The sequence below is a fragment of the Mesoplodon densirostris genome, chromosome 6, assembly GCF_025265405.1.
Source record: "Mesoplodon densirostris isolate mMesDen1 chromosome 6, mMesDen1 primary haplotype, whole genome shotgun sequence".
Classification (NCBI taxonomy): domain Eukaryota; kingdom Metazoa; phylum Chordata; class Mammalia; order Artiodactyla; family Ziphiidae; genus Mesoplodon; species Mesoplodon densirostris.
Window position 1 is genome coordinate 8,020,095 of NC_082666.1, and position 26,704 is coordinate 8,046,798.

The 26,704-nt window shown below is 55.0% G+C and overlaps 1 protein-coding gene across 1 annotated transcript in view; it reads left to right on the top strand.

The window, feature by feature from the left end:
* The first annotated feature begins 3,331 nt into the window (after positions 1 to 3,331).
* The window catches only part of ENG (endoglin), a 29,360-nt gene continuing 5,987 nt past the window's right edge, over positions 3,332 to 26,704 (top strand). Inside the window, exons 1-8 of the mRNA XM_060100725.1 lie at positions 3,332 to 3,764; positions 11,901 to 12,043; positions 20,638 to 20,778; positions 23,672 to 23,837; positions 24,515 to 24,680; positions 24,983 to 25,112; positions 25,556 to 25,730; positions 25,964 to 26,106. Of these exons, the coding sequence (XP_059956708.1) occupies positions 3,698 to 3,764; positions 11,901 to 12,043; positions 20,638 to 20,778; positions 23,672 to 23,837; positions 24,515 to 24,680; positions 24,983 to 25,112; positions 25,556 to 25,730; positions 25,964 to 26,106 (1,131 nt within the window). The 5' untranslated portion in view covers positions 3,332 to 3,697. The remainder of the gene's footprint in view (positions 3,765 to 11,900; positions 12,044 to 20,637; positions 20,779 to 23,671; positions 23,838 to 24,514; positions 24,681 to 24,982; positions 25,113 to 25,555; positions 25,731 to 25,963; positions 26,107 to 26,704) is intronic.

Below are 26,704 nucleotides of genomic sequence, written 5' to 3' on the forward strand. Positions count from 1 at the left end.
TCCTGTTGTCCTGCACACCTGAGCCTCAGTTTCCTCCATTGTAAAATGGGGACATGACAGTCTCAGCCCGTTAAAGTGGCCGTGAGGTGGCACTTGGCACAGGGCAAGTGTGTGAGGGGTGCAGTGATTCTGATTGTTCTCCTGGGCTTTGAGCTCCCCCAGGCCAGCAGGCTGGCCTCCCACTGTGCAGGGGAAGAAACTGAGACCCAGAATATGATAAAGTCTTGCCTGAAGCCACAAGGGCAGAGCCTGGATACCCTGGCTCCCAGACCAGTGCCCTCTTTCCCCTGTACCCACTTTTTCCCTTGCCCATGTGGGTCTGGCCCTGTTCTTTTCGACAGCCACTGGCTCCAGGCCGGTGCTGGAGACGGACTGCCGCCTGGTGGGGGGATCCCTGGGGGCCGCCTAAAATTCCTCCAGTGGCCAGTGGCCAGGGTACACGTGCTCCATCCCTTCCTGCAGCCCCGGCCTTCCCGGCCAGCCAGGGGGAGGAAGGAGTGGAATTCGTGTACCTGCCCACGGTGGGGCCCAGGCACAGACGTCTGGCTATTGGCCACGTCTCTTTGGCGTGTGGATAGGCAGGCGGCACCCGAAAATGTCTGTATCAGTCAGAGCCCCAGCAGGAAACAGATGGCACGCTCCAGTGGGATAATTTGAGAAGAGTTTAATGAAGGGTCTGTTGACACAGGTGAGGGCAGGGTGGAGGGAAACCACAAGGGACAGTGCAGAAGCCCGGGGCTGGCAGCAGCCGTGGGCCATGACCATCCTTGGCCTGAAGGGCTTTGTGGAGAGGGCCAGGTCAGGGTTGTGGTCTTCAGTGCAGGGAGGCCACCAATTTGCAGCGACCCTGCAGGGAAGGCACCAGAGGGACAAATCCTCCACCTCCTTCCCCTCTCTGAACTGTGCAGGGCTGAGAGGAGGTAGATGTGTCCATTGGGATGGAGTGTGCATCCGGGGGGCAAACAGGAGACCGCTAACTCAAGGTCTGTTCCTGCCTGTAAGACAGTGTGACCGTGCAGCTTCCTGGGGACAGGCAGCCCAGTCCCGGCCTGGCCTCTTCCAGTGGGGAACAGGAGCGAGGCTTACCTCTCTGTGCCTCAGTTTCCCTATGCCTCCATGGTCCCAGCCCCTGCCTTATCTTCCAGGGCACTTCATGATTTCAAGGGCCAAAGAGTCCTGGCTCTGTGCTGGGGACACAGCGGTGCAGAGGCATCAAAAGCCCCTGCCCTCGAGGGGCTTCTAGTCGAGTGGAGAGACCTACATAGCACAACTCACACAAGCGGGGGTGGGGGAGGCCCACGGTGCTGTGGGAGCTTCGGGGTGACCGCCTCTCCACCCCAGGGGGTCCCAATCTCTTCCTTCCTCCACCAGGTCTCTGGGGTCAGGGCTCCAGGCCCTACTGTGCTGCCTACAGATTTTTCTTTCCCTGGAAGTTTGCTGCATGTTTTTCCTGTGTCCACCTGCAGCCTCTCCTGCTTTCAAGAGAAACCCGGTGGGTCTTGTTTACAACGTGGGAGGGGTTGGATTGTGCAGCATGAGGGTGGGAGGGAGGAAGGTTTGAGAAGGGCCTCCTATGGGGTCCATGATACGGCCTCAGATACCCCAACGCCCATTCAGGACCACAGTCCCCCTCACCCACTGACATCTGTTCCCTCCAGATTCAACTCAGATGGGAGCAGCAGGGAAGGAGCTGAGCTTGGAGCCAGGCAGTCCTGGGGTCTCCAGCTGGGGGTCTCCCAAACCTCAGGAGGCCTTGGGCTCCTCCTCTGTCAATGGTGTGACTTAGGGGTGGCTGTGAGGATTCAGAGCTGATAAGGTGAACGCCTAGGGCGGGGCAGAGGGAGAGTTCAGCCCCAGGGAACTGGATTAACTAACTGTCCCTGGGGCACAGACGCTGGTAGGGGGGCCTGGGAAACCTCACCCAACCTTCCCCTACTGAAGCCACCCTTTGCCTCGTGGCACCCACCTCTCCACCCACAGGAGCTGCCACTCTTGGGCTGCCGCTTTGGGGTGGCCCCGTCCTCCCTGTCACGGCCTTCCTGGCCTGCTGGGCCGAGATGGGTCTCCTGTGAGCCCACACTCATGCCTGGCCGGGAATTGGCCACGCAGCCAGCCGCAGGGCTGGGCAAGCGAACGAGCCACACCCGCCCTTCCCACCCGGGGGTCAGCTCCTGCAGACACAAACACACTCCTGCTCTGCCCTCTGCTCCCTTCAGAAGCAGCCAGGGCTCCCACCTTCTCCTCCTTCCCTGGGCTTCAATTTCTCCATCTGTGACCAAGACAGTATAAAGAGAAAACGCCCTGGCTCCATCCCCGCTGCGGGTCCTGCCAGCACACACCAAGATTTGTCTCTTCAAAGCTTGCTCTGCCAGCACCTTCTGCTCCAGAACCCTTCATGACTCCCCATGGCCTTCAGGAGAAAGCCCTGGCATTCAAGGTCCCCCTCCCAGAGCAGGGCCAGAGTCTGCCCCTCCAGGCTTCCCGTCACCACCACACCCCTGCTTGTCCCATGGTGGTCAGGCCACTTCTTGCCTCTATGCCTTTGCTCAGGCTGGTCCCCAGCCCGACATGCCCTCCTCACCCTTTCTTCTCTCCCCACCCCCAACTTGCCCAGACCTCCACAGGCCAGGCCTAAATGCCACCTCCTCCAGGCAGCTCAAGCTTCCTCCTCTGAGCTTCCTTGGGCCTGACCCTAAAGTGCCACACGTGACCAGCACCATGGTAGGCATGTAGGTGGCTCTTACTGTTTGCAAAACAAACAAGGGACAGTTCTGGGATTGTCTCCCAGGCTCAGGGAGCACTGATGGGTGAGCGCTTCCTGAGTGCCAGACCCAGGGCTCTGCGCTGCAGTGCCCCGACCCACGGAAACCTCACAACAGCCTGGTGAGGAAGGCATCATCGTGCCCACTTTACAAACAGGATGACTGAGGGTGGAGGGCACTGGCTCGAGATCTCACAGCTCAGAGCAAGCATGGCAGGGTCTTGAACGTCAGAAATGCCATTAAAGGGACCTCCCTGGTGGCGCGGTGCTTAAGTACACGGAGCACAGTTCCACGTGAAGCACCTTGGCCAGGCCTGGCCCCTGAAAGTTCCCCGTGGTGGGCTGTTGGGCTGATTCTTTTCATCTGCCCCCTGGGGGCTGCCAGATGCACCCCACCAGCCAGCCCTGGAGAGGGTGGGACGGGAGGTTGGGTGTGTGGGGAGACGAGCCTGGAGCCTGGGTCCTCCCACCCCACTGCCTCCCCCACGCCCCAGGGCCCCCCACCCAGCGACAAAGCCCGTGGCACTTCCTCTCCCCGCCTGGCAGGCCGCCTGGCCCGGCCCCTTGTCTAAGTAAGCGCATTTCCTGCCTCCCCGAGCCAGGCTGGATGAGCCGGGAGCTCCGCACTGCTGACGCTCAGACCCCAGCCTCCATCCGCATCCACAGGCCGTGACTGCTGCCGCCGTCCACAGGAGCCCCGCAGCCCCTCCCCGCTCAGCCCTTGGCCAGCGACCCCCGGCCTGGCCCCGCGCCCCCGTGCCCACTTCTCCTGACCCCTTGGCCGCCACCTCAGAAGGCTGGAGCAGGGACGCCGCCGCTCCAGCTGCCTGCTCCCCTTGGGTCCCCGCGAGAGCCCACGCCGGCCCCGGCGCCCGCCTGCAGCCCTGCCCCTGGACACCGGCTAAGGCCCAGCGCACAGCTCCCCGGGTGGACAGCATGGACCGCGGCACGTTCCCCCAGGCCGTCGCCCTGCTGCTGGCTCTCTGCAGCCTCGGCCACACAAGTAGGTGTCCAGGGACCCGGGGTGGGGAGACTCGGCCCCCAGGGCACAGACCAGGCCCCAAGTGTTCCGGGCCTCCTCCGTGTGTCCCGAGCTCACGTCCAATGGAGCTGTCCTGGGACGTTTGGACAGCCCAAGACAGATGCCACGGGGTGGCCAACCATCCCGGTTTGGCAGGACGAAGATCTTTCAGCCCTAAAAGTCTCAGGCAAACAGGGATGAGTTATTTATCTTAACTCTGGCTACTCTGGCTTCTGCCTTCCCAGCTATGTCCAGTTTCTCCCCAAGAAGCCCAGGTCCCAGAGTGCTGTGCAGCCCCTGGAGACTCTCCTGCCCTCTCTGGGCCTTAAGTTTCCCATCTGAGGAACGTGTGGGATGGAGGGGGTGTGCGGTCTCACAGCAGATCGTGGGCTCTGGGTTCAAATCTCATGTCATTATTTCCTCGCAGTGTGATCTCGGCCTCTGAGCCGAGTGGGGATGGTAGGAGAACTCCCCTTGGGGCTGTTGGGAAAGTCGGTGGTGAGGCAATGCTTGTAGAGAGGGGCAGGCTGGTTGTTTCTGTGTTGTTGTTGTTTTAGGATTAGTTTTAAATTCCTCTACCCTCACCTTCCCCGGGATCTGTGAATGGCTCCCGGAACCCTTCGGACGCGGTGCTCTCTCTGCTTCTAACTAATTCTCTACTCCTCAAAAAGAGTACAGGGCTTCCCTGGTGGCGCAGTGGTTGAGAGCCCGCCTGCCGATGCAGGGGACACGGGTTCGTGCCCCGGTCCGGAAAGATCCCACATGTCGCGGAGCGGCTGGGCCCGTGAGCCATGGCCGCTGAGCCTGCGCGTCCGGAGCCTGTGCTCCGCAACGGGAGAGGCCACAGCAGTGAGAGGCCCGCGTACCGCAAAAAAAAAAAAAAAAAAAGAGTACAAGATGCGGGCACAGGCCCAGACTAGGTGTTCTACGGAGGCTCCTCAGCCTGGGGGCTTCTCCAGGTGGTCTTGGCCTCTGCTGTCTTCTGAAATGAGCAGATGAGGGGCAGTGACTCCCAGCCCCTCATCCCACTCACTGTGGGCCTCGCTGGGCCCTGCCCCGCATCCGCCTAAAGCCCCAGGACAGCCCTGTGGACACCCCTTCACCTCCGGCACATCCAGGACCTCCTTAAAGGATCGGGGGTGGGGGGTGAGCATGGGAACAGCAGCAGCGGTGGCCACCCCTTCCCCACCCTACCGTAACCCGCAGCATTTGAAAGTCCCTGACCCTTGATCTCTAAAGTTCTTACACTGCCTCACTGATAGACAGGAATGAGTCTCAGACATTAAGTGACCCAGCAGGGATTTGCCCCAGGCCTGGGCCTCCCCTGAGCACTTGCTCCTGACCTCGGGTGATATGGCAACCCCTCTTGATACAGCTCCTAGTCACCCTGCAACACTGCGGCCTTTATTGCCCCATTTTACAGGAGGGCAAGTGGAGGCTGTGACCTGCTAAGTTCACACAGCTCAGACTGAAGCCCTCCCTGAGCTCCACAATAGGCCCCCAGGCCACCCTGCCTTTCTCCCACCTCCCCCCACATTCTAGCTTGGTAACACTCTCTTCCTCTAGGTCATCAGAGAAAGACCCTGGAAGCTCTTTAGGGCCTGGTTTTATAGGATCAAAGGCACTGGTGTGCTGGCGAATAATGAACAGCGGAGTGGGGGGTGGGGTGGGGTAACGTTTGTCAATATCCACGGTGTAAATGTTCCCACAGGGCTGATTTCAAGCTATCAACTCAGCAGACTCAGAGTTGGGGCGGGTGCACAGTAATAAACCTTTATCTCCTATTTCCACCACACAGATATTACAGACGTAGATAACCTCAAGAGCACAGATAATACAAAAGGGAATAAAATAATTAGTGAGTAATGAGTTTTGATACTTATTAACTTTTAAATATATATAATTTATTTAATTGTAAGCTTATAAAATTTAATTTTTAATAATGGCTGTGTTTGAGAGCCAACTGGAAAAACTCCTGAAAATGTATCAGTCTGCTTCTGCGAGCAGGTACTATAGCACCCAGTGATCATAGGGCTCAAGGGCATCCCAAAGCATCCAGCCCAGCTCATCTTCAGTATGGGAAACTGAGGCCCACAGAGGGCAGATGGGGACCAGGGCCAGGGTGTGGGAGCCAGATCTCCACGCCAGGGGAGGGGGTGGGAGTGCTAGTGACCCAGGCATCCTCGTTAAAGCTGGAGGGGGTCAAAATGGGATGAAAACATGTCCCAAATGAGTCCAGCCTTCTGGGAACACAGCTTGGCAGAAGCTTTCAAAACCATAACTTGTGTAACAGACTCACCTTCAGAAGTCAACCCCGTGGAGTTACTTGCCCAACTCTGTAAAGATGTGTGGTCTGTAGGTACCTGTAACAAAAACCACACAACTGGAAACCACCCAGTGTCTGCCAGCCTGGGCCCTATGAAGTGGATGACTGTGCAGTGAAACCCTACACAGCCGTTACCAAGAAAAAGCTAGCTACAGATCTACATTGCCGTGGACATATGTCTTGGACACATTGTCAGGTGTCCAAACATCAATGACTCCATTTCTGTAAGAATAAAATAGTAATAATGCACAATATGCACAAAGAAAATCCCCATGTCACTGTTCTTTAGCACTGGGTTCCTCTAGAGGATTTTCATTTTCTAAGACACACATTTTTGTCATGTTGGAATTTTTTTTTAATTGAAGTATAGTTGATTTACATGAACTTTTTAAAGAACAAATATGTACAGATTTTTGAAAAGCAATTTAACCATATATTCGCTTTAGTCCACTCCTCAAACGAAACAGATAAGAGGGGGAAAAATGACCTCCCCGGCTCCTTTATTAGTATGGGCACTGTTAGCATGCTGGTGGATTGCTTACTAGTTTTTGTCTAGCTTTTTAAGGTAATTTTAATGCAGGTGGATCAAATTTGGAAATCTTGTGTACCCTTCTTATGTCCCAGAAGTTCTCTGTGTTGTCATGTGGACTCCATAACCATCCCATTGTGGTTCTAGAATAGTCTCTCCCTCAAACGTGCCATCTCATCGTTTGCCTAATGAATTCTTTATTGTTAAATACTTAGGTGGTTTCCCCTTTGGGGCCAGTTATAAATACTACTTCCATGCACGTTTTTGGTACATGCATCTTTTCCTGTATTTTGGAGTATTTCACTTGGATAGAGTCCCAGAAATGGAGCTGCAGGGGTTTGTGGCCCATGTTGGGTGGTTGGGATCAAACAGTGTCTCCTAAGTGTGGGTGAGCGTTCGCTGGAGGATGGGGTCCCCTCTACTGCTGGCCACATGTGTGAGGGTCTGGGACTCCCTGGAGAGGGGGGCAGGACATGTCCTGCTAGCGATGCAGGACACAGACCACAAATATCCATCTCTTAGAGCCTGCATTGGGGCAGCTTCCCATTTGTCCGGAGGAAAGGGAGGTTGAAGCAGGAGCCGTGTGAACCAGGAGACAGTGGGTCCCTGGGGACAGTGGGGGCATGACCTTTAAGGTTCTCACTTCAGCCAGACAGATGGTGACACCAAGACCCAGAGGGAGAGAAAGAATTGATGTCTCTCTCATGCACACAGATGGGTCAGTGATGGGCCCTCTGAGGACAGGCCTGGTCTATTTATTTGCTTGAGGACCTGACAGGGATCTGAGCAAGAGGGAGGGACCACCTCTTCTGTGTCCCCAGTGCATCAGGCAGCCCTTTGTCTCTATACCCAGGTTACAGATGAAGAAATCAAGCCTCGGGACAAGTGACAGGTCCAGGCTTCTTTTCTTCAACCCAGCTTCTTTTCTCTGCATCTTTGGTGGCCTGGGTGGGTGTGGAAGGCTTGGAGCGCTGATTGCCCTGGCTCTGGAGCAACTCCCCCTTCTAGCTCCAGCTTTGGGGCCTCAGCCCTGGAGGCTGAAGAGGACCCTCATCCAAGGTTGAGCTGACTTCAATACCTGTGACGGGGTGGGGGTAAATGCCAGACACTCCTCTAGGCTTGTTTTGTGTACCATCAGACTTAACCTTCCCAACAGCCCGATGAAGCTGACACTCCTGTTACCCCCATTTTAAAGCTGAGGAGACTGGGGCACTGGCAGGTGAAGGAATTTGCCTGAGTAACACAGCTCAGAAATGAGCAGCTGGGGCTCAGGCCCTGGACCTAACCATATACCATAGTGCCTTAGGGAAGACGATGAGGCTCTCTCTCTGTTGCCAACTCCTCTCACCCCACGCATTAGATTTCTTTCCTACACCTGCAGTGGCTCTCCCATCTAGAGCACAACTGGATGGGTTCTTTTTTTTTTAAAGATTTTTTTGATGTGGACCATTTTTAAAGTCTTTATTGAAGTTGTTACAATATTGCTTCTGTTTTACGTTTTGGTTTTTTGGCCACGAGGCATGTGGGATCTTAGCTCCCCGACCAGGGATCGAACCCACACCACCTGCATTGGAAGGCGAAGTCTTAACTGCTGGACCACCAGGGAAGTCCCTGGATGGGTTCTGATGAGAAGATTTTCACAACAGGGTTTTAAAGAATGAATAGGAATCGAAGATAAGTCGTCAAATAAAGGAAGACTATTAGTCTGGGAAAGGGCATGGCAAGGGCAAGGAACAAGGTGTGTTTGAAGGAAAAGTTCACTTCTCCCCACTGCTGGACATAAATAACCGTGACGGCGGTGGCCAGTTCCTCACACATCAGGATCCTCCTTGGCCCTGTGCATGTGTCAATTTTCCAATATTCTCACCAATTCGTTGAGGAAGGTATTTTGATTATCACCATCCCCATTCTACAGATAATAGCACTGAGGCGTGGAAAGGAAGCCGGCAAGTAGCAGAATCAGGATCTGAACCTTCAGCATCTATCAGATCCCTGCACTTTTTAACTCCACTCCAGGTTGTAGAGTATGGCCTTAGCCTGTAGACATCGGGCAGCCGGAGACAGACTAGGGAAAAGAGTGTTGAGGCCTCACTGGTGGCCAGGCCCAGGGGCAGTGGTTGGGCTGGACACAGGGAAATCTCTGAGGCCACGACTGGCCCCTGAAAGGAGCAAAGGGTGGCTGGGTAACTGAAGAAGAGGGAAAGCAGAAAAGATCCTTGTCAAAGAGGATTGCCCCTGGTTTCATGAAATAATCACCGCTACTGTGTCCAGAACACTTACTGGGTACCAGGCTCTGTACATGGGTTACTTCATGCAGCTGATACATAGCCTGCAAAGTGGGTGCTGGGCGCCAAAGCTGGATTGTCTGGGTTCCAATACGGGCCCTGCCACTTAACAGCTGCGTGCCCTCAGGCAAATTCTTGTACCTCCCTAATCTTCAATTTCCCTTTGTGTCAAATGTTTATAATAACTGCACCTACCTTGTAGGGCTGCTATGAGCATCAAATGAATGAACCCACATAAAGCCACAAAACAGTACCTGGCGCCCAATAAGCGTGATGGAAGCTGTTTTGCAAATGGGGAAACTGAGGCTCAGAGAAGTTAGGCTTTTGCTCAAGGTGACCAACTTTTTTTCTTTTTTTTGATTATTTATTTATTTTTGGCTGCATTGGGTCTTCGTTGCCGCACGCAGGCTTTTTCCTAGTTGTGGCGAGCGGGGGTACTCTTCGTTTCGGTGCACGGGCTTCTCATTGTGTGGCTTCTTTTTGTTGCAGAGCACGGGCTCTAGAGTGCAGGCTCAGCAGTTGTGGCGCACGGGCTTAGCTGCTCCGCGGCCTGTGGGATCTTCCGGGACCAGGGCTCGAACCCGTGTCCCCTGCATTGGCAGGTGGATTCTTAACCACTGCGCCACCAGGGAAGCCCCAGCGTGACCAGCTTTTTTAAGAGGCAGAGCTGGGATTTCACTCAGACCATCCAGCTCCAGAGCTGGCTTTGCTTGAGCATCATCCTCTCGGCCGCCCAAGGTGCTGGGGGTGGCCATTTGGAAAGCCCCCAAGGTGGCTCTGTGCTTGTGGGTGGGGGAGGATAGGGAGGCGACAGAGGTGGAGAGGTGGCTCCCCAGTTGGTAGGTCTCTCACTCACCCGGTCACCCAGGGCCCCAGGGGCGCCTCCTCCAACCCAGGTCCCAGGAGCCCCAGAGTTTCCCTTGGTGCCAGGGGATTGTTTTCAGCTCTGTCTGGGCCCGCCTCTGGCTCCGGGAGACAGGCCCTGGGCGTCACACTCCCTCCTGTCTCCCCATTCTCGTCTGCGGAGTGGGGGCGGCCAGGACTCGAAAAGGCCCCAAAATAAATGGACCTCTTATCTGATCTCCCAGCCTGGCCTGTTATCTGATCATTACATAATGGCTAGGCCTGTGGCCTCTCCCGCTGGCTGACGGCATGGAGGAGGTGGCCCCAGGCGGCCCCAGCAATCGGGAGGAACTGGGGTTCCTGGAAGTCTGGGGAGGGGGCAGGGAGGAACTGGGGTTCCTGGAAGTCTGGGGAGGGGGCAGGGTAAGTCCGAAGGATAGGAGGAAAGCGCTGCACTAATCTGCAAGCCAGACCCTGGGTCTCGTGGGGAGAGGTAGGTCCGAGCCCGGCCCGGGGAACCGTGTGTGCTGTGAATCTGGCACATCGCCTGCCTCCGGGCCTCGGTCTCCCCATCTGTACAGGAGGACTAAGTAACAGCCAAGAAGTCTGTCTTCACTGTCAGGGACAGGGAGAGCGTGAGGGGCTTGGTGGGTCCCAAGGTGGGGGGCGCTCAGCAGCAGGTGGTGCCAGCCCTTGAGTCTACTTGAGCCTGAGACATCAGTGACCTCCCTCACAGAGGCCCCTCACCTGCAGGCCACCCTGTTCCACCACATCACCACCCCCCTAGGACAGTCAATTCTTCTCCCATGGCTGAAGTCAGTCAAAGAACTGTGATAAAAAGAACTGCCATACACCCTATCTCACCTCTGTGGGTTGTGTAGGTTCTATTCTTACTGTCCTTTTACTGATGAGGAAACCGAAGCCCAAAGTGAAATAGTTCGCCAAAGCAGCATCAGTTAGTAAGTGCTGGGCCTGAGATTCAAACCCAGGTCAGCCTGGCTCCAGGAACCTTGCTTTTAATGCAAATGCAGGCACTCTGGAGTCCCTGGCACATAGGACAGGGCCAGGGTGAGGACTTATAAGCCAAATGTCCTTGTCCCGGACTTATCCTTCCCAAGGTGTTGCCGGCGGGTGGCCGTCTGCTGTCCTTCTCTGACCCCTGGGGGTCCTGAGCCAACGAGGCAGTGGAAGGAGGCTGGGTTAGGCCAAAGACAGCCCAATAGCCCGGGATTCAGAAGAAGCCTCCCTCCCCCGTCCTCTGAGCTGGCGTCGGCTGGACGTGCGGCCAGGCCCTCCGCACCCATCTTTGATCTCCAAGAAAACAGGAAGTAAGCGCGACAAGATGGAGACACAAACTTCCAAACAGTCTCCCCTTCTCTGTCCTCCTTCCCTCCTCCGGAGCCCCCCCTTCCCCGGCACATTCCTCAGGACGAGGTGTAGGGGCCTCATTTCCTCTTCCTCCTCTGCTGGGTCAGGGTGAAATTCCATTCCCTTCCCTCAGGACCTGCGCTTCCGGGCAGCAGGCACTGCAGCCTACTCCAGCCGCTGCCCTCTGAACCTGGGTTCACTCTGTCCATCAGGGCCAGGAGACTCTCAACCCTCCTTGGCCCGTTCCTCCCAGCCTCCTTGAGGCATAAGAGGGCAATTTTTGTCTCCTGATCCTTTGGAGTGGACCAGCCCAGAGGCTTGGATGTGTGCACAGGTGGTCCTGCCACACACTTAGGGTTGCCAGATGTAGCAAATGAAAATTTAGGATGCCCAATTTAAAATTTAATTTCAGATAAACTGTGAAAAATGTTTTAGTATAAGTATATCCCACGCAATGTTTGGGATATACTTATTCTTTAAAAATATTCGTTTTTTTATTTATTCAGATTTAACTGGGTGTCTTGCATTTTATCTGTCAATCCTACATCTACTAGCCCTGTGACCTCAGGCAAGAGACTTTGCGCTTCTGAGGTTCAGTTTCTTCGTCTGTGGAATGGGTATAATGATATCCACCTTGCAGGGTAGCTCTGAAGATGCAATAAAGCCCTTCACCAGTGCCAAACACCCAGTAGGCATTTGGAAAGTGGGAGCAATTGTCACCACATTGCTCTTAACTGGCCCACTCTCTGGCTGTGCTTTCCCAACAGGTCTTGCAGAAACAGTCTATTGTGACCTACAGCCTGTGGACCCACAGGTGACATACATCACCAGCCAGGTTTCTGAGGGCTGCGTGGCTCAGAGCCCCAATGCTACCCTGGAAGTCCACATCCTCTTCTTGAAGTTCCTAAAGGTGAGTGCCTGATGGCAGGGTCAGGTGGGGGCCCAGCAGATGGCCCAGGGCCGATGAGATGAGGGGAACCTTTCCTTGTGGCTGTCTCTGGGACAGTGGGCTGAGTCCTCACCAGGGTCCCTGCCAGGAGTGTGACATCGGCATCTCATCTCACAGGGCCTGGAAGGGGTGGCATTTCTGGGGCAATCTTCTGGATGCCCGCAGAAGACCCTGGGGGAAAGGGCTGTGTTTGGCCGGCAGTGGAGTGGAGAAGAGCCAGGCGAGCTGCCGTTCATGTACCTCCAGCGATGAGGAGCTCAGTTTCTCAGTGACACGGCTCTGCTCTAGGCAGCTTTGACCTTGAGACAGTGCTTCCCTCAGTTGAGCGCAAATCTCCCTCCCTGGAATGTCACTCATTGAACAACTGTGACCCGGCCAGGCAGCCCCCCGGAGACTGGAAGCCGGTGATGTCACCTCAGAGACCATTCTCCCCCCACCAAGAAGGTCCACCGTGAGTTTGTCTAAGTCCCTCTTGAAAATAATAACAGGTTTATTGAGCACTTACTATGTGCTAGGTACTGTGCTAGGCCTGCTAAGTACCAGGAACAGAGTTAAGCACCTTTCACATATCAAACCTCCTGAGGGCCCATCTGTCAGGGTCTGTTTCCCCACTTTTCGGAGGAGAGACCTGTGGCAGGCTGAGAGAGGTGAAGCGACATGCCCGAGGCCAGAGTTCACTAGATCCCCGAGACTCCAAGCTAGGCCGTCACCTGGGTCTCCAGTGGATCTCAGCGTTCAGCCAGTGCTTGGCCTGCCCGGGCTGGCAGCCACACCTGGCCAATGCGGCCTCAGGTCCTGATAGCGATTTAGTGGTGTCAGCTTGGGGCGAACTTGTGGCCCCCAAAGCTGTTAGGTTGCCCTGCATTTGTGCAGTGATAAGACAGTGCCAAGACCACCAATATCGGGGGGCCTGCTCCCCACCACCCTGCCTGCCACCAGGACTGTGGGTCTCGATAATCCCCAAGCTGAAGATAGAGCCAGACACACGTTGTGTGGTTTCCATAGCCATTGTAATTTTTTTCAAGTTTGGTAATGATATGGAAAATGAGATTGCCCTCTGTAAGTTCATTATGTGTGTTCGGATGTTCAGATCTCTGGGCCTCGCCTGGGTGGCACTGGGACGCCCCCAGCCCCAATCACTCAACAGTGAGCCAGTGTCAGAGGAGGCTCCTGGCCAAGCACCCAGGTCTATTGGAGACAGATGTGTAGACAGACAGCCAGGACCCAGATGACTGGTGCTTTCTCGGGGGGCCCAGGGCAGGGGTAGGCCAGCTGCTATGGGATTAGGCCGGGCTTCGTGGAGGAAGCAGGAACACTAAGAACGGCCAGAGTTCACGGAATGAAGGAGGCCGTGGGGAAGAGCAGAGGATAGTGAACGCACAGGCAGGAAAGTGGGGCTCAGTTGAGGCCAGCATGTGATTCACTGCATCGTGAGCTTACAGTTCACCTCGGAGCAGGGCTGGGGAGATGGACAAGGCCCCGTCGCCATAGTAAGGGGTTCGCTCTTTATCCTGTGGGCAGTGACAGTCATTGGAGGGTTTTTAGGGGCATGACAGGGTGCTGCTGTAATATGTCATCCTAGAGCTCATGACAACAGAATCTCCCTGTCACACTCTGCCTCTTCCAGAGAACTCAGTCCATGGAGTGTCCGGCTTTTAACTCAAGGAGTCAGGCTGCAGGCTCCAGGACCGCTGGGCCCGTTTGTTTCAGGGGGTGATGTAGAGAGCCAGGGTTCAGGAGATGGGGGCTCCAGTCCTGGATCCGTCACTGGCCAGCACCTCGTATCGTGCCTGGCATGCAGAAGGGACTCCTCCCCAGGCTCCAATAGACACACACTTCTTGGGCTAAGGGACTCACCAAAGAATCATGGAGTAGCAGAAGCTGGCCCAGGGCCTGGAGTATACCAACGACTGTTTGTTGAATGTATGAATGAATGAATGCACTGCCATGTGACCTTGAGGCCAGTGTTAAGAGCGTGGGCTCTGGAGCCAGACAGTCTTCGAATTGAACATTACGCCCCACCACTTACAGGGGCTCGATCTTGGGCCACCTCTCCAAGCCTTGGTTTTCCCTGGGAAACATGGAGATGATAGTCATACCTAGCTCACAGGGGGCTGTGAGAATCCAGTGGGGTTAGCACAGGCAAAATACTGAGCTCGGGCCTGCCCAGAGCCATTCTCGATGTTCAGTAGCTCTGCCTGTTTTTATTATAACGTCTCCTCTGTGGGTTCCGTGTCTCCCCTGTCAATACCCTCATTCGGCTGAGCAAGCTACAGTGTGTAGCACATCTTCACGTCAGTCAACTAATTTGAGCCTCATAGGTTGTCGCTACGAGGCGGCTGAAACAGGGACTGTGAATCCGTTTGCAAAGGGGGAAGCTGAGGTCTAGCCTGACGGAGCTGGGTGCTCCTGGCCTTCTTGCCCCAAGGGTCGAGCCCATGATCCCAGATCTACTACCGTGACAGCGAAAGACCCGTGGCTTCCCTGGGAGACATCTTCCACCCCAGGTGGCCCCCAAGAAGGGGGTCTACAGCCCAACAGTCCCCCTCAACCAGTCCTCGCCAGGTGCCTGCTCTGTGCCCAGCCTGTGTTGGGCATTGATGGTGCAGAGAGAAAGCAGATCTGGTCCTTGCCCTTGAGCCACTCACAGGGGAGGCAGAGGTGGGCATGGGCATCCCTGGCACCAAGTGATGGACTCGGCAGCTGGGGAAGGGGAGGCAGGGGCCTGCGGGCCCCAGGAGGATGAGCACTGAGTGTGGAGGGAAGGAGGCATTAGGGAAACGACTCCCAGTGTCTAGCCAGACCGAGAGGGGAGTCAAGGGCATTCCAGGCAGAAGACACTGTGGGAGCAAAGGCCTAGAGGCAAGAAACACGAGCGGGCAGCGGTGGCGTGGGTGGCGACTGTCTCAGCAACGGGCCCAATCCCTGCCAACCTATGGCTGCCGCCTTCAAACCCTGGCACAGAGAAACAGCTTTCCCCTGCATCTCCGCGTGGCCTCTGAAGCCTCAGATTTCCTGTGGGTGGGCGGCAGATGAGTTGTGGCAGCCAAGAGCCTCGGGGAAGAGAGGTTCGGAGGGGGGTGTGTGTGTGTTGGGAGGGTTTGCAGACAGACGAGGGGGCCGCTGGGCAGGGGCTCTATCTTGCTGGGTCCCCGAAGGGCAAGCTGGAGCCTGGATTCCGGGAGGGGGCCCAGGGTCACATCCTGACCTGCGGAGACAGGAAACCGGCCTGGTGTCTCAGCAGTTCCCGTCAGGCCGACTACACTGATCTGCTGTCTTCCTAACTAACCCCAGGCAGCCAGAGCTGAAACAGGCGCTGATTCACCCCACTTCTGGGCAAACTCAGGGAACTGACGATGCCTTGCCCACCCCCAAGCACACGACTCACGGGGCTCTGGCACTGACTCTTTCCTGGGGAGAGGGGCAGACAAGGCTGCTCAGGCAGAGGGAGGGCAGGGGGGCCACGGGGTCCCCCAGACCATCCTGGGAGGCTGTGAAGGGCTGTGGAAGGCAGTGCCGCCCTCAGACCTGGGCAAGGGGCCCCTGCCTGGCACTCACAATTTGCAGCCCCTCTCTGGCCCTTTTCCAGTTGCATCTCCCCCGCCCCGGGTGGGGAATCTGCCGAAGGGACCTGCTTCCCTCCCCTAGTCCCTACCCTGGGAACCCAGGACTCAGAATTCCCTGCCCAAGTGCGCTGGGCCTCCTCCCAGGGCTGGATGGGGCTCCTTCTTGTCCTTTCCTCTAGAAGGGGCACTGCAGGGCTGGGGTCAGCTCCCTTAGACCTGAAGGCTGGGTGAGGTGACTAAGGGTGGACATTGATGGTGCAGAGAGAAAGCAGACCTGGCCCCTGCCCTGGAGCCACTCCTGGGGGAGGCAGAGGTGGGCGTCAGCAGCCCTGGTACTGAGTGATGGACTCAGCAATGGGGGGCACAGGGGGCTGGGAGGAGTGAGCATGGCAGCTTGGGCATCCAGGCTGGTTTTCCACACGTGTCCATGTGAAGAGAAGCAAGGTGCGCTGGGGCCAGGGGCTGTCATATATGTTCTTGTCCCAGGCCTTGCAGATATTAGGGGCAAGCTTGGTGGAGGGGCATGGGCTGGGGGTCAGACAGACTGGACAGGGATTGCATCTGCTCTCTCAGTGCTGTAACCCCAGTGTTCAGCTCAGGGTCAGTCCAAGTACTGGATGGATGGATGGATGGATGGATGGATGGATGGATGGATCGGTGGGTGAATAATGGAAGGAAGGGGAAATATACGTGTGTATAAGCATTTGCTGATTGTCCATCCCCAAGAGCTTAGTGGTGTCACTGACTGTTTGGGAGTGTTACTCTTGTTCTCTGCCAAGCTCCTGGATGACAGGGTTGTGCCTTCTTTCCTGTCCCCCTTTGACAGCATAGAAGCCCCAGGCTGGGCCCAGTGCTGGTCTCTCAGACAAATGAACTGGGGATGTGGGGACAACATGGGCTGACCAGGGACCCTCAGCTGGGGAGAGGAGCATGCCTCTCCTGGGTGTTATGGAAGCCCACCCTGTAGCCACCTGGCTGGAGACCATGACGCCCAGATGCCACTGGGAGCCCCAGGAGGCCGGATGGACTCTAGGGGCCACACAATACTAGAACATCACTGAGCCCAGCTCCTCCCTGCACAGATGGGGAGACTGAGGCCCAGAGAGGGGAAGCTGCAGGGTGGCATGGCTGAAGTAGGTCCCAATTCCAGCTAGCTGCTGCCCAGCTCTAATGCCAGCCTCCTCAGCCCCCAAACCATGGCACTCCTCTGGATGAGCGGGCAGGGAGGGAACTGGCGGTAGTGAAAGCCAATCTATCAATCCTACCATGGGCACTGGACAACCCGCTTTGCAGGCAGAATCTCACTGAATCATCACAAGTCTATGAAGTGGGTATATTGTTCAGCCCATTTTCCAGATCAGGAAGCCAAGGCCCAGAGAGAGGAAGTAACTGCCCAGGGTCACAAGCGAATGACTGAGCCAGGGTTTGAATTCAGGTCAGTCTGGCTTTGACCCCCTTCACCCGTTACCCTGCCTGCATGTGCCGTCTGAGTCTGCTGGGGTGGACAGAGGACGGCTGGCTCCAATCTGGCCGGCTCCAGTCTGGCCCTCGGAGTGGAGGGTGGGGGGTGGCTGCAGGCAGCCCCGAGGCTCCACTCCTAGAAGAATTGCTGGAAGCGACTTTCTATAAGTGGCTACTAGCACTCAGGACCTCCTCACCGAGATCTCCCCTTCCCGCCACTGACTCCTGGGCCAACAATGGCATCTGTGGGACACGGGCACAAAAATAGAAACATGGTCTCCCGCCCACTGGCTCAGGGAGGGGGCCGGGGCGGGCCCAGGCCGGCCCAGGTTGCAGAGCTGGGGGAGAGGGCTTGGCTGGCCTGCCCGCCTCGGCTGGGCTCCCAGAATTCCCAGGGTGACATTGGGAGGACTGGGAGCTTGGGGTGGGGGGCAAGGCAGGCCCCTTTCTTTGCCTTTGGGCTCCAGGCTGGGAGGGAAGAGGGAAGTCGGCGTGTGAGTGACCACGCTGATGAGTCAGGGCCATGGGATGGAAATGTTTGCTGTGGAAACCCTGACTGGGTTTTTCTGGTAACCAGCTGGCCTTCGGCTCGGCCCAGGGGCTCAGAGACTCCAGGGAGCCCAGCCAGCCGAGTTTCCACATGGCTCGCCTGCTGTGTGGCCCTGGCCCCTGCCTGCCCCTGTTTGGGCTTCAGCCCCCACCCCCTTCCCAGCCCCCAACTCTACAGGGAGGGACTTGGTGACAACTGAATGGGGGGATTGGTATGTGAGCCCTGGGAGCACAGCCAGATGTCATGACAAACGTCACCAAGCTCCAGTCTCCTAACCCCCTCACCCTCAACATGACCCGACCCTGACCTCTACTTCTCTTTTTTAACTTCCTTTATCCCAAGCCCCACCTGGTTTTGGTTCCCAACCCTGTCTTACTCCCATTTCACAGATGGGGAAACTGAGGCACAGAGAAACTGGGACAGTTGCAGAGCAGCAGCAGGAACGGATGTTCACAGGGCTCTTTCCTCCCAGCTCAGGGGCTGCGCTCCCAGTCGCTCTGTCACCTGCAACGCTCTCGGCCTGCAGGTGTCCACCCAAGGGCAGAGGAGGGATCTCCTCGTCTGCAGCAGCCGTGGCACCTCCAAACCATGGGGCCCATCTATTCACCATATGTGGGCCTCAAGGTCTACTCCTCTGTGGGAGGACAGACAGATGGGGCTGGACAGTGATGAACTGTGGGGCAGTCTGGGGAGCGGCAGGATTGAGAGGGAGGACACGGTCCAGGTGAGCTATCCAGGGGTCCAGGCACCCACTCTGGCACCAGGCTGATGTGCACTGGGCGCCTGACTTCATCACTCACCTTGGCATGTGACATCCCTGTCCCCAATGGCTGCATCTGTGAAATGGGAGAGTGCCTGACCCTGCTTCATGAGAGCATGCACAACTTTTACAGCACAGGACTGGGCACAGATTAGGTTGAACCACGTGAAATTACTGATATTTGATTGTTGTTTCTTTAAAAGCTTTATCGTGAAAACATTTGCCTGTTTAAAGTGTACAGTTGAGTGGTTTTTATCAAATACACAGAGTTGTGCAATCATATTCGATTGTTCAAGCTAATAATACATAGGCAACTGAGGTAAGGAAGCTGGGGTGGGTGCATTCTTGATGGTTCAGACAGGTCAGCAGTGCCCGGGCCTTTCCTGACACCGCTGAGGTGGGTCTTCCTTCACTCCGGTTAATTTCGAGTACTGATCATAATCCTGGAACAAAATGTCAGTTCTGACCTTAGATCGGTGTTTCATATTTTACCAGAATATGATACTGAATCCAGTATTTAATTCTTCAAGTGTTTAGAATGCATAATATTTTTAAAAATTGATGAAACAAGATATTTCAAAATCCAAAAGTTATAAACCCATTAGGAAACATAAATTAATCAAAAATGTGAACTTATACAAACATAAATTTGAGACACATCATTCTATTATAAATTAGCATAAAAGTGATTATTCAAAAAATAAGCAACCTAAATAGCTCACTAAAATGAAAAACATTATTTATGAAACATTGAAAAGGAAACATTATTTGCCTTTTTGTTGTTGTTTCAAAGAGCAAACTTACAAAGAGTGATTATGGTGTCATTATTAGGTAACGGAAATATTTCTGGCAGATTTTTCCAGCAGCTGAAACACTCTCTGGCTCTGTGACATCAGTTGGGGAAATGGCCCGGAGATAATTAGAAGTTAAATTGAAAAACTTTCCACTGATGTCTTCATCTTGAAATATCTGTCTCCTTTTTGATAAGTTTGAGGAGATTTGGGGAGGGTCAGCTTTTTGTCTCTTTGGAGAGACTGCCAGCTTTTGAGAGCCTCTGGAGTTTGTGTTTCAGTCAAGTGTTTCCATTTGTCTTTGTCCTCGTGAGGACGGAGCTTCTGAGGCCTATACCTGTCTCAGTTTCAGGAGTCACCTGTTCATACTCCATTGGTTCAGAGAGTCTTTGAGCAGAGCAGGGGTTCTTCTTTCGATAGAAGCTTTGCCTTGTGGATCGCTGTGTTCTTCTTCTTCTTGAGAATAAGGAGGTATAGAAAAATGTGATGGGACAGGATAGCGGTTGAGAGTAGGGGTCTGCCCAGGTCCAGATCTGAGCTCCATACTTACTTGCTGTGTGATCATGGGCAAATGACTTCACCTCTTTGTGTCCCACTTCCTCATCTGTGAGTGAGAATAACAATGGCACCTACCTCTTCAGGCTGTCATGGGGATTAAGTGAGTCAATGTGTAAAGCACTTAGAATAGTCCAAGCACTTAGTAAGCACTACATAAGTGTGAGGTATTAATTCTTGTTGTTGTCGTTGTTCTGAAAGAATCCTAAATGCATACACCATGATCAATTAAGTTTTTTAATGCAGTCGGTACCTCTCAAGACATAAATGATTTCAACTTACATTTCTTATAAAATATCAAAATAATGGTATTACTCAACAAAATATGAGTATTTGGTACTTTAAAATAGTAAAGCAAACAGGAATACTGCAAACTGGGGAGGGTTTGATGCCTCAACGCTGTTGCATAGCGACAGAGAAAGGGCACAGGGTACTCTCTAAGTCACACAGGTGTTTGCAGGCCTGGTACACAGCAGGTGCTCTGTGGAAATAATAAACCTCAACTGACTACTGGATAAAGTTCAGGTTCATTGCATTTACATATTTATGTTCATGGAAAGGCATTTTATTTTAAATATAGCCGTGTGTACATGTCAATCCCAAACTCCCAATCTATCCCTCCCTGCTACCCTTAAAAAAACATCTCCTTGGATTTGCTGGGACTCATCTCCTTCATTTGTTCAGAAAATTTTTTCTGGGTACCTCCTGAGGGCCAGGCACTGTGCTGGGCTCTGGGAGACAGGCGTGGACAAGTTGGGCAGGGAGAATGGAGTGGAAGCTTACAGTAAATGAGTCGTCACTACTGATCTGGTGGCACAGCCTGTGCAATCTGACTGGTCTATGCATGTGTCTCTCCCCTGCCCCCATTCCAGGAGGTGTCAGTGCTGGAGCTGACTCTCCAGACATCCAAGCAAAATGGCAGCCTGCCCCGAGAGGTGCTCCTGGTCCTCAGCACTAACAAGACCATTTTCCTGAAGTTGCAGGCTCCGGGAATCCCGCTCCACCTGGCCTACGTGAGTGTGTTACCTCCAGCCCCAGCCTCAGGCACGGGCCGTGGGAGGCTCCTGCTGTCCACCTCTGTGGGCCAAGGTCCCCTTCTTCTCTTTTTCATTCTGACATTATTCACCAGGGCCCAGCCTGGTGAATCCCATGGGGCCCTGACAGAGAGAACGCAAAGGGCAACAGAACCTGGGATAAAGAGCCCAAACCTGGAGGTGGGAATGAGGTTGGTGTGCAACCCTGGCCAACTCCAATCCTCTCTCATAGCCTCAGTTTTCCCATATGTGCAGTGGGAGAACTGAGGATAGTCCCATAAAATAACCTTGTCACTGTCTTTGAAAAAGTTACAAGACATAAATTTGAAAATATTTAAGTGCAGACGAAAAAGGCCAGGAAGAAACCTAACAATGATGGACTTCCCTGGCCATCCAGTGGTTAAGACTCCACGCTTCCAATGCAGGGGGCACGGGTTTGATCCCTGGTCAGGGAATTAAGATTCTGCATGCTGCACGGAGCGGCCCCAAAACCAAAACCAAAACCAAACAAAAGAAACCTAACAATGCGTTAACAGTAGTTATGGGGAATTCCCTGGTGAAAAACCAAACAAAACAGTACTTATGGGAGTGGGATGCGGAGAGATATCTGTTTTGTTCTTTAAACTTTGTTGAATTTGCAAGACTTGCTATAATTAGCATGGCCTAAGTTGGAGAAAAATTATTTTTTAAAAATTCAGGTAGTAAGTGTCAGACACATCCACCAGAGAGAGGAGGTCCACGGTCCGGGACCCACAGTGAGGAAGCTCGGGGCTGGAGGAGGCGGGGCGGACCGTGGCACCGCCCCCTCCACAGGGAAGGCCCTGGGAGGTGATCCCCAGATGCGAGCAGCTGTTGTTTACAGCCAGAGAGAGCGGAGGGGAGGGAGCCAGGGCCCGGGTGGGGGGGGGTGCGGGGGGGGGGAGAGCAAAGATAACTAGTGGGAGAGAGACACAGGAAAAAAAATGGCAACGAAAAGAGGCCTGTTGTGAGAGGAATAGACAGACCCTCAGAGAGACCATAGAGTTCCAGGAGCGGGAGAGAGGAGCTGGGGACCTGAAGACGGGCCCGGATCCAGGGCTGCCTGGGAGACGGGCCCAGACATGCAGAAGTTGAGGGGGTGCGGGGCTGGCGGCAGGGGCAGCACACAGGCAGACGGGGCTGGCCAGCGCCGACGCCCCTGGGAGGGAAGTTGCAAAGCCGTTAACGAAGCCAACCAGGAGGGCAGAGCCGACCGACCCCACGCGGCACATCCCTTGGCTCCCAGTGCGGGAAAGCGAGACCCTGCCACGGCTCCCCCTTCCTCTCGACTCTCCCCTTTCCCCTTCCTATTCCCGGACGCCCTGGCGGCCCAACCCCGGGATCTAGGCCCGGCGGCGGGGCTCCGGGTGACGCAGGGCACATGAACAGCGCCCGCCCGCCCGCCGGGGCCGGAAGGTCGTAGCAGCCGCCGGCTCCGACCTCCGTCAAGCCTTCCTTCCCCGCTCCCCGCCCCACGCTAAGAATACATGGCCGGGGGGCCGGGCGAGGGGCACCTCCGGAGCCGCGCGCGGCCTCGGCCCGCAATTTCCGGAGCCGGGTGCCCCGCAGCCGGAGCCGGGACGCTGCTGGAGGGACAAAGAGCCTCACGGGGGCGCAGGCCTCTGTGCCAGACCCAGCACCAGGAGACTGACAAACGCCTTGCCCTTTAATCCCTATTACATTCCCATTTTACAGAGCTGACTCTGAGGGTCAGATGGGTAAAAGTTCCCCCACCCCCAAACTCTCCAGCTCTGACCCACTGCCACAGCCCTTACGTACGGGCGGGCGCTGGGTTCCTCACCCAGGTGCTCATCACTTTGCCCCCCGTTACAGTCCTGCTCCATTCCAGGTGGACCATTCTATGGTGTCTTGCCTATTGCCACTGTCAGGCAGTCCCCCTTAGTATCTAGCCTGAAGCCCTTATGCTGCTGCTGCTTCAGCACAGTGCCTCTGGCTTTGGAGATAGATGGAAAAGGATCTCTCTTGAGTCTGTGGCCCCAACAGCTTCCTCTGAACCCTTTGACTTCAGCAGAAGTACCTACACCAGGAAGTCTTTCCTATTTCCTTCCCCAGCACACCAGAGTCTCTCCTGAAGCGTGGGCAGTGGAGGCAGTGAGGTGCTGGAGCCACCCAGATTCTCATCCCTGTCCATCCAGGGGACGTGTCTTGCTCCTTTGTTTCTTATTAAATAATATCCTCGGTCTTCTGTTGTTTCAAATGACTTGAGGCATGACTAGTTTCTGGATGGTAAGATCCCCCAGAGCAGGGACCACCCCTGTTTGCCTTTCATTCATTCACGTATTCATCCATTCCTTCTCTCTTGCCTTCTCCCTTCCCACGTGCAGGGAGCACCTGCCATGTGCCAGGCATCAGGGAGAAGCTGCCATGTCAGGATCCCAGTGCTGGGCCCAGGGCCCGGCACGAAGTCAGACAAATATTTCTCAGTGCCTACTATGTGTCAAGTCCCATGCAGGGGTGGGCGAGGCAGGCGTTGTCCCTCACAGACCTTAGAGTGTGGGGGAAACAGACAGTAACCACAGATGTCGTAAGTGTGGGCTGAATGAGGATGCCTATGGAGGGGTGCGAGGGTGATGTTTGGACAGGTGGATGCACGTGGATGTGTGTCCATCCAGCTTCCCAGGTGTAGAAAGGAGATGAGCAGATCCGGCTGTGGGGGAGCCCTAGTTAGGGGACTGTGAGCTGACTTCAGGTCCACCGGCCTCAGCACCCTCAGGCCTGGCCTCCTCTGCTCAGCCAAACAGCTGCCTCCTCAGATTATCTCCTGACCTCCTGCATGGGACAGAGGGGACTCAGGCCCAGGCACAGCACCCTGAGCCTTCACATGTCTCCCCAGAACCCCAGCCTGGTCATCTTCCAAGAGCCCGCAGAGGTCAACACCACACAGCTGCCACCCTTCACTACCAAGGGTGAGCTCCTCAACTGGGCGGACACAAAGGGTCCCATCACCTCTGCTGCTGAGCTGAACAATCCCCAAAGCATCCTCCTCCGTCTGGACCAAGGTCAGCTTCCCCAACAGCCTCTCTGGGTTCAGGACTGGGCTCTGGAGGAATGTGAGTTCCTCTGGCTCATTCCTCGGATGTGGACACTAAGGCACTGAGAGGGGATGTGATTTGCCCCAGGTCCCACATAGCAGGTCAGTGTGCTCTTAGGCAGTGATTACCCCTTCACCAAATATTAGATTGAACCACGTGAAATTGCTGCTAGTTGTCAGTTTCTTGAACTACAAAAACAGCACTTTCTTATAATTTATTGTGTACCTACTAGGCACCAAGCCCTATGCTAGGCATCTGGGGACTCTGGGGACAGATGTGGTGGGGAGATGATAATAAATATGCACACAGACGAATTCTATAATTTCAGGTCATGGTAAATTCTATAAGAAAGATAAAAGGGGGATGGTGTGCTGGTGGTTACAGGGCTGCATCCCTAGAATATGCCATGTGTGCATACCTTAAATTAACCCTGTGTTGACAGATGAGGAAACAGAGGCCAGGGACTTCCCCTGGGTCCCTCTGCTGTAAGTGGTGGAGGGGTGATTCGAACCCCGGTCCTCCCATGCCCCCGCCTCTTTGCTGCTCCATCCTGCCTGCCCCACCGTTTCTGTGGCTGAGGGTGGGCCTCTGTATTAGATGCCAGGCTGCTCGAGGAGGAGACATAAGTGCGTTTGTCTCCGCAGCCCCTAGGTCACCGTCTTCCTGCAGTCTGGAACCCCACAAGGACATGGGCCACACACTCGAATGGAGCCCTAACGCCCAGGCCTCCGTCCGGGGCTGCCGCTTGGAAGGTGTGGCTGGCCACAAGGAGGCGCACATCCTGAGGGTCCTACCGGGCCCAGAGGCCTGGTAAGGGTGCCCGCCCCGCCCCGCCAGCCCCACCCCCTATAAAGCCCTGCCTCTATCCAAGCCTCAGCCCCGCCCCTGGCCTGGTCAGAGTACTGTCACCCCCACCTATCTCGGGGCCCCACCCGTTTCCTCATCCACCCCACGGACCCACAACCGACCGGGTTAAGAGCGCAGCCGCTGCCCACCCGACCCCAGGTCTTGTCCCTGCCCCGCAAGTCCGGGTCAAGCACCAACCCTCCACACCCCGTCCCCTGCACCCCGCACTACCGCCCGCTCTGAGACGGAGGTCTGTCTCCCCACAGGCCCCGGACAGTGACCGTGAAGGTGGAGCTGAGCTGTGCTTCGAGGGATCCCGACGCCGCCGTGCTCATCCTTCAGGGTCCACCCTACGTGTCCTGGCTCATCGACGCCAACCACAACATGCAGATCTGGGTGAGACCCCGTTCAGGTCTCCCCAAGGCTCCCCAAAGAAAAAAAACCAAACTCCCTGCACCGTCACCCCAGCCCTGAGCCTTTATACAGGATGCTCCTTCTGCCCCCAACCTCTCCTTCTGTGCACTATCTATTCTTCCTTCAGACCTTCACCTAGATGTTACCTCCTCCAGGAAGTCTTCCCAGATCCCTTAGGGAGGCCCCTAACCCAGCCCACAGGGTCTGAAAAGTTTCCTGGAGAGGTGAACTCCAAGCTGAGTTGAAAGACGAACAGGAACCCGTAGATGAGGGGAGGTGGCCCAGGCAGGGGAAACAGCAGGAGCGAAGGAGAGAGCAGGATCGAGGCCTGGCAGACCCTCACTGGCCTGCAGGTGCCCCCGCCAGGCTGTGTGCCCCCTGACCGTGTCTGTAGCCCCCTGCCCTGCCTCTCTCCCTGTCCTTAGACCACTGGTGAATACTCCTTCAAGATCTTTCCGGAGAAGAACATCCGTGGCTTCCACCTCCCAAACACAACGCAAGGCCTGCTGGGGGAGGCCCGGAGGCTCAACGCCAGTGTAGTAGCGTCCTTTGTGGAGCTCCCTCTGGCCAGTGTCGTCTCTCTGAGGGCACCCAGCTGTGGTGAGCACCCGGCTCCCTCCCTCGCCCCCCTCCCTTCCCTTGCCCTCTCCTTGGATCTGTAGCCATGCCCAGCTGCTGTGTGTGCTGGGCAAGTTGCATCAGCTGGTCAGAGCCCCATTTTCCTCATCTGCATCTCAGGGACACTGAGAGTACCTAGCTATAGAAGTGCTTAGCGCTTAAGAGCACAGCGAGCCGGCAGTGACTGTCTGCCGGCTGCCTCTGCTGCCCTGCAGGCAGTGGGCTGCAGCCCTCACCCACACCGGTCCAGACCACGCCTCCCAAGGAGGGTTGCAACCAGGAGCTGCTCCTGTCCCTGATCCAGCCCAAGTGCTCCGAGGACGTCATGACTCTGGTACTCAACAAAGATCTCATCTCGGTAAGGGAACTCCTGGCCTCCGGCCCAGCTGACGTGGGCAACTGGTCCTTCCTCTAGCCCAAGAATCTTGGGGTCCTAATCCAGGCAGGAGGACAAATCATATCCCTCGGCAAGCGTCAGTTTTTCCACTTGTAAAATGGGGTTGATAATGGTCCTTACCATGTGGTGAGAATTACATGAGGTCTGACGACCCAGCCAGATGTGGAACAGTAAGTGCTCAATAAATAGATACTAGGTAGTCGTCATTATTAATCCTAAATGGAGGCTGAGCTGAGTGGCCACTTAGAATATCTATACAATATGATGTCTGCCTAATTGAAGAACAAAGATATTTATTATAAAAATAACACAGGCTTTTTTAAATGTGGAAAAAATTAGAAGAAAATCTCAATCACCCCATCCAAAGACAATGGCTACCAACAATTTGGTGGATTTCTTTCTGGAATGTTTTCTCTGTGTATTTCTTACACAGTGTAATCATATTGGATGCAATTGTCTGTTTCCTGCTATATTCATTTAATGTATTTTTAAAACTTTGACATATGTACTTAATAATATCACTTATTATTTTTTTAACATTGATTTATTTATTTGGCTG